This window comes from Malania oleifera, chromosome 1, assembly GCF_029873635.1.
Source record: "Malania oleifera isolate guangnan ecotype guangnan chromosome 1, ASM2987363v1, whole genome shotgun sequence".
Taxonomy (NCBI): Eukaryota; Viridiplantae; Streptophyta; class Magnoliopsida; order Santalales; family Ximeniaceae; genus Malania; species Malania oleifera.
The window spans coordinates 149,250,070-149,258,384 of NC_080417.1; the positions used below are offsets into that span (position 1 = coordinate 149,250,070).

Consider the following 8,315-nt stretch of genomic DNA (forward strand, 5'->3'; position numbering starts at 1 on the left):
TTTTTACTAACAATAATCAAAGACCTTCAAAACCATGTTAATACAAGTCTAATAGCTTGTATTTATAGACCAAGAGCCTTAGGAGCCGTTAACAAGTCGTTGGGGGGAAGAAAAGATATTTTATTTGGCAAACTAGTCGTTTTCCGCCCGTTAGCGTCATTCTACCCTTTGGACTCGTCGACGAATCCCCTGTGTTCATCAATGAGGTCCCTGAATCAGAAAAAGTCATCAACATAAAAGTTGTGGAATTTTGTCTTAACTTTCTAGGGACACCAAGATCTTCCCATTTGGACTTTTCTAGAAAAAGTTATGCCTAAAATACCGTAAGATGTTTAGGACTCAAGGCTGCACTACGATAGTGACGACTGTTTTGTTTTTCCTTGTCAAAAAGTATTTTAATGACTCAAAACATTCTTGGACAAAAGTATATGAAATATATTAATTCTAATGAAGATTAAAATTGTCCAAATGAATTTTCTTTTGAATATATGATATCTTAATTAATAAAACACGTTTGAAAACCCATTTTGATATCTTATATGCTTAGTATGTTTTTTTTATAAATATACTTGACTTTCTTTGAACCTTTAGGACATAAAACTTGTTTTAACACGATCGGGACTAAGTATAGAAATGTTTTAAAACTAGGATATTAAAAACTTGTCCCTTTGAAAACATATTTGAGTTTTAGGATTCATTTGACAAACTCTTGTTTTAACTTAGAAAACTATGAATTGTGAGTTTGTTACTTTTGTGCAGATTCTATATGCTCATGTGTCCTAGTATGCTTATGCAATGGCTCAACTCTTACGCAAAAATCATGCAAGACACACACCGCAAGAGTTACAATACGCACTCACTCACACAACCCTTATTACAATTAATTTATACACAATAAAAACTTCAGGATGTGCTTTGGTGCTTCCGAGTCAGCGTCCTTTCTATCTTTCTTATTTGATGTCTACTCGGTCCGATCTTTGCTTCTGATTTGGTACTTCCATGTATCTGGCACTTTGTACTTGTGCTAAATAAGATCTGCAAAGATAGGAAAACACTAGGAACAACATATAGGTTAATATCATTAAAACACATTAAATAATGATGGTGTAGCCACTAAGGCTAACATTCTCCCCCTTTTTGATAATGTCTAACCTATTACTAATTTACTTAATCTTTGCATTTGTTTTTATACTAATCATGACTTGATATGCAAAAATAAGCTTACCTAGAACCACTAATGGGTTGTTATCATCAAAACATTGCAGTTAAACTCATATAGCCTCTAAGGCTAACATGATGTAATATGTTGAATATTCCGCTGCGTATATTGTGTATGTAATTGTGGATAGGTTATACGTGAACCCTACGGGGTCAGACCCTTACATTGTGTAGTATCATGGATGATTGTATGATATAGGGACATGTTAGGTTACTAAATCACACCCTGGGGCCCATTTTTGGGTTCGAGGCGTGACAATACGTATAATACCCAAAACTATCATTTTTGTAAGCCTTATTCATTCAATAAATCACATATACCGTTTATAAAATCATATAAATCAGTTTAATCGGTTCATAACTTAAAAAAGCTGACATAATCTAATCCCCTTACTTATTCCTGAAAAATATGCCTAAAACTTTAGGACCTCGAAACCCTAGCCATTCAAATCTGCCGAGGATTGACGAACCATGAGCCAATGGGAGGGAGAGAGGATCAGAGAGCACAAGGAAGCCAGGGAGAGCCTTAGAGAGAGAGAGAGATTTTATTTTTCTAAAAGAAAATGAGCTCCATTCTATTTGTAGGCAAGTTGGCCTGCACAAAACCATCGATGGTTTCCTAAAACCATCGACAATTTGGCCATTTACCAAACCAAAATCTTTCTCAGAAACCTCTCAGTAGTTGAAATCGTCGAAGGTTTTCCCGACCTTTACAAAATCGTCGATGGTTTGGCTCTTAAAATGCTCTCGGTAGTTTTAACCGTCATTGGTTTTTCTCTCCCTTTCTCTTTTCTTTTTCTTTTTCCTTTTATTTTCTTGGTTTGGGTTCCTACAGTAAACATGACTTACATTTAATAAGCCAAAAGGAATTTTTTTTATTTTATTTTATACATATTTATATATTTATGTGATTATGGTCATTTATTAGGCATAAATGATGATTTGAATGAAAAGTATGCATATACATATATATATTTATATAGGGCCACAATTTAAAGGGCCTACACGATGTTACATATACATATATATATATATATATATATATATATATATATATATATATATCTGTGTGTGTGTGTGTGTGTGTGAACAGAGCCTTGTTTAGTAGGACTAAATGATGAAGTATTGGAAAAGTATAAAAGGAAGTAAGAATGTATAGATATATGCATACGACTATTTGGATACAAATAATTGACAATTGTTCAAATACAGTTTTTAACAGTTACAACATTAAATATTAATTATTTAATGTTTTTACACTACGAAGCTCATGTTAGCTACACACTTATAATAATCTAGTCTTTACTTACCGAGTGTCATCTCACCCTAATCATTATTCCATATTACAGATAACTATGTGGAATGTATTGGGAATCAGGCATAACAAGAATCTGGGCGGGATTAGAGAATGCAGTCTAAAATTAATATTTGTCTAGTACTAGTTAAATATATTTGTATATTTCACAGAATGTAAATATTGGAGATGTCATGTATATACAGTTGTTTAGTACTCTGGTATAAAATATTTGAGGCTTTTAAATTTCTTTCGTTGCTTTATGTTTATTGCATCAATTATAGCATATTTATCGAAAGTCGTACCTTGGGCCTTGGGGCCCATCAAGTTCGGGGCGTGACAATCGCGATGGATGGCGAGAGAGAAGATCCAATTCTTTGCCATAGTGACTCGAGTGATGAGCTTACCTCGAGTGTCTGATATCACCTTCTGCTTATCTCTAAGGTTAATTTGGTAACCTTCTCCACGAGCTGTTTGAGACTCAAGATGTTAGTCCTCATGTTAGGCACATAATAAACATTGGAGATGAAAGCATGATTTTCGGCCTTCCTCTTGATCAAAACATCTCCTCTCCCTCGGACTGGGACTTTAGAGAGATCACCAAAAGAGATCTCCCTATAAATTTTCTCATCGAATTCAATGAACATATATTTTTTTCCAGTCATATGGTTGCTGGCTCTAGAGTCGAGGTACCAAACACTTTGATCCTGGGTTGAGCTGTGCGCCATTAGCATCAATGTCTCTCCAGCTACATCTTCAATTTCAACAAGGTTGGCCTCCTCGCTAACCTTTTCTTGTTGTTGCCCTCAACACTCGTTACTATAGTAGCCAAACTTATGGTAGTTATAACACTCAATGTTTCTTTAATCAATGTTCTGATGGTTGTTGTAACCGCCACCTCTTCTTCCACGTCCTTTTCCTCGTGGGATGTTGTTCTCTTGTCCACGTCCTCCTTGTTCGCCTCAGCCTCCTCCTCTGGATTCAGTATATCCAGATTTTTTTCCGCGAGATCCTCAACCTCATGCTCATCCTCGGTGCGACGTCCCCCCTTGCTCGTGTCTTCCATCAGTCAAAGATAGTTTTGATTGTAGGACTTGTTTCAGTGACTTACTGTCACTTCTTCCGTTCACCTTCTTCTTATGAGCTTGCAAAGATCCTATGAGCTCTTCTACAAACATGGTCTTTAGATCTTTCATTTCTTTCAGCGTGACGACTATATACTCAAATTTTGGATCCAAAGATCACAAAATTTTCTCACATATCCTCATGTTTATGAGATTCTCTCCTTAACTGGTTCGAGACAACCATTACCCGAGTATAGTAGTCGGCAATGGACTCGGATGACTTCATTTGCAAGGATTCAAATTCACCTTGTAGAGTTTGGAGGCGAATCTGCTTCACTTTGTCAGTTCCTTTGTATATTTGGTGGAAAGTATTTCAGACTTTTGGGATGTCTTCACAGAAGCGATGATTTTGAAAGTGGCCTCATTAAGGCCCTGGTAGATAATGGACTTGACTTTGTAATCCCTTTTATGATTGGCGTGGAGGGTCGTTTGTTGAGCATTAGACGTAGATGCTTCAGCTTCTTTTGATGGATCTTCTTTGTACCCATCTTCAACAATGTCCATGACATCCTGAGTACCCAGTAGGGCTCTCATTTGAATGCACCAATTGTCGTAGTTGTCCTTTATCAACTTTGGAATGACCACTTGTGCAGTACCGTTCACCATCGAGTTTTATATATATATATATATATATATATATATATATATATATAAATATATCAAAACATAATGCTGGGGATGGATTTTGTCAAATCTAATGCCACCAGTGTGTTCAAAAGGTCAAAAACCTTCAAGAACTAGTTTTGAGAAGTAAAGAACTGATCCAAATAACACTGATCGAACTGGCTAAAAAGCGTTCTAGACTGGTCTGGCTGGACTGGTTTTCTTAACAATAGATTAACGACATCAGTTAGCATCGTTAGAACATGTGGCATCTTCTGGACAAGCCGCATGTCGGTGACGATCCGCGGATCTGGATGCAGGTCGGCCTTCGGGTCGAGTCGTGCTTGAGGATCTTCAATACGGGTTGTTGTTGGTGGGTCACAAATCGGGTTTCGGGTTTCTGGGTCGGGTTGCGTCTGTCAGATGAAGAAGGAGCGTGTCAACGCGTTAGGCGCATGATGTCGCTAGTTAACACTTGCGTCGACGCGTGCAACCCGTCTCGACGATGTAGTATTGGTTGTTGGAGTGTGTGAGCGCTTGCGAAGTCGTCTAGACTCCGTTTAAGATGCGGTTTTCACTTAAGCACTCATCTCGACGCATTCTATGCGATGATATGCTTAAAAATTGATTTCAAGCAACTTCAATTTTGGGAAAAATTTGAATTCTTCTCTGTTTGCCTCTATTTGGCGAATTTCGGTAAACCTTGGCGCTCTGATACCACTGATGGGTAGAGGGGACTTGCACACAAATATTCTTTGATTTCAATAATAATCTAAAAATTACAAACAACTCTCGAAATACACAATTTCTTCTCTCATTGGTTACTCTCTCTCTCTCTTCTATACCACATATATTACACACACTCACATCTCCATATATATTGCCATGGATGGGATACTAGGTGGTGATTAAATTCAACAGTAGTGAGCTGGTTGGTGGAGGTGGTTGTCGACTGCAACTCAACAATTCAACAAAATTGGTTGGGATTGGTGGAGGTAGCTGCATCAAGTTTAATATTTGACAATTATAAGACTAAGCATTTGTGTAATCCGTAGTTGTGGTTTATAATTAGATTTACTTATTTGCATATAATCATTTACTAGTGGTGAAGAAAATAAAAAACAATACTCATTGATGCTTCGCCTAATAGAGTTTAAACTTTTATGTAAATAAACAAGCTTGATATGATATGAATATGGTATGTACTTTAATTTTTAGCAAAAAAAATAAAGTTTTGAGTTGGATAGTCACCACCATTATTTTTTTAATTAAAATGAATATTTATATAAGATAACACATGACCAATTTCAAATATAAGATTATAGTATACACGTATTTTATATTATTAGAGACACAGGTAAAAAACACTAACTTTTTCTTATTAGAAATGGAAAAAAATAAAATAAAAATGTGAACTTTTCCTCACAATTCAAAAATCCTATATACCCATCTTGAAAATTTAAAATTTTCTTGAGTTTTTCTTGATATTGGTTTTTGGGAGATTCATATCTTCCATCAGGCTTATAGGTTCTTTTGCAAATATAAGGAAAAGGTTAATTTGCATGTCTTTTCAAACCTCAAAGAATACTAATAAAAATTTTAAAATCACAAAAAAATTATACCCCTCTTGTCATAGCTTAAAATAGAGTTGTGGTAAATTTTAGAATTTTAAGAAAAAATCACGTCTTTTTATTAAATCTCAAAAAGTGTAAATATTTTTGTTATTTGAAAACTGTTTAATAACTTAGTGAATCTTTTATTGGAAAGTTCACAAGATTCAGTGGCATAATGATACAAGAAATTTAGAAAAAGATTGTGTTTTCCAAATCTTGAGAGTTGCTTGCATAGACTTTTAGTAGGAAATGAATAAGTAATACATATGTTGGAAGTAGTCCAGTCATATCAGTTTAAGTGATAAAAGCGACTTGCGATTTTAGTAATCATAATGTTGTGGGTTTGATTTTCTCTCAAGGCATTACGCCGATAAAATATCAAATATACATCAATGAACAGACAACTTACACCTTTTCGAATCTAGTATCGTATTATAGTGTCTGAACTAATGCAATGATAACCTGAAGTACCGAGTTATTCAAATATATATATATGCGTTGGTAGTGCTCATCTCAATTTTCTATTCCTCTAGCAAGGCCTTGGCGATAAGCTATGGTCGCTCGGTCTGGGCATCCCATAGTTCTCTCTCTCTCTCTCTGCCCGATTCCCAAGAGGCAGTCCACCTTTTACCACTTTTCCCGCGTCAACTCTCCCCTCGATCTCTTCCCTCCTCCCACTCTATAAACCCCATCTCCATCTCAGCTCCCCTCCCCATGCGCCAAAACACCCCCCCGCCCCCACCACCCCGGCCCCCCTTCGCCTTTTATTAATTTCCCACTTCCTTTTAATTCTCCCCCTCACTACTGCATCAATCTCTCTCTCTCTCTCTCTCTCTCTCTCTCTCTCCCTTCAAAGCCATGAAGGGAGTCGTGAGCATAATCTTCATCATATCCATAACATCAATGGCTCTAACCCTCGTCATGAGAAATCCTGAGGAGAAACCACCATTCAAAAATCAGTATGATCACCCTCTGGCTGATCATGATCTGAAGTCAATGCCATCCAAAAGTTTGACTCGATTCCTCGCCGGCGACGCCCGGAAGAAGGGGAGGTTGGCAGCCGACCACTGCCGGAAAGACGGAGAAGTTTGCAGCGTCAATGGGGAATACGGCGTCCACCGGAACTCCACTAACTGCTGCAACAAGAAGTGCAGACACGTGGAGACGGACAAGCACAACTGCGGGGGGTGCGGGAAGCAGTGCCAGTACACCTACTCCTGCTGCAGGGGAGAGTGCGTGGACTTGGCCTTCGACAAGAGGCACTGCGGCAAGTGCGACAACCGCTGCATGCCCGGCGGCTACTGCATTTACAGAATGTGTGATTACGCATGAATCAATGACTGAGACGGTCGAGTTTGAATTGGATCGGGAGGTTCGTGCACGGTGATGGGTCACTCCAACATTTATTAGTTAAACATTAAATGACCACACTTAAAATTATGATTGGTGGTTCACAACTTCACATTATATGCTATTATTATTATTATTATTATTATTATTTCGGAATTTGGGATTTGATCCAACTTTAGACGATTTCATATAAATTTGGACAAAATGAATTTATATGACATCTTGTCCAAATATATAAAAATTTAAGTCTAAAACCTTAATTTACACTTTCAAATAAAACATCAATTACTTATTTATTTTAGCTTGATTATAATCCTCAAGGTCAACAGGGAGGACGTTGATTTCATAGGTTTGGTACCATATCAGGGTCCGAAGGACTTGTTCGTGTCTGGAGTTCCTATGTAATAAAAAAAAAAAAAACATGTAATGGACATAATAACCATTGAGTTGCACGCTAAATCATAACTTGTTATTAATGTTTGTAACCGTTAATTACGTTAGAATGACATATATACATCATCTATGAGTGTAATTAAGTGAGGCAATGATGTATAATTGCTTCTTCTTTTTTTATTTCTTACTTCTTTCTTAGATTTTCTCTTTTTATTTTTATATATGTTTGCATGGAAGATCTATCATTGTTTGATCAAAGTAAATGAGAATTTATTATAATATTGCCTCCCTTAAAATAAATTTATGTTTCACTACATATCGTAGACAGTATGTCAAAAAAAATAACAAACAACTATGATAATAAAACATTATAGCTCCTAATTAAGAGTGTTTAAATTGGTCATTGAATCTCTTTTGATAAGTGTCTATCTTCTGTATGTTGAAGTTCAACATTACAAGTAATTTTTTTTAATACTTGTAGCTAAATATATAATTTTTAATTATTTGGAGAAAAGAAGTGGCATATTTAGCATTTAACAAATGCATGTGTTCTCATAGTATTTTCTTTTTTTAAATTGGTGTTCGCATAGATGAAAAGTGAAATTACCATTGTGTTAAACACAAATGCTAAATGACAAAATAAAATCAAGACCTAAATTTCAACTCCATCATGATCACAATTTGGTGGACCAACTCTATGTTTTTTTTTTTTTTTTGGAT

At 36.1% G+C, this 8,315-nt stretch overlaps 1 protein-coding gene across 1 annotated transcript; it reads left to right on the forward strand.

Annotated features, from left to right (window-relative positions):
* Positions 1-6,755: 6,755 nt before the first annotated feature.
* LOC131149727 (stigma-specific STIG1-like protein 3) lies at positions 6,756-7,184 on the forward strand. The gene has a single exon (XM_058100432.1). The coding sequence runs from the start codon at positions 6,756-6,758 to the stop codon at positions 7,182-7,184; it is 429 nt and encodes a 142-aa protein (XP_057956415.1).
* Positions 7,185-8,315: the final 1,131 nt, after the last annotated feature.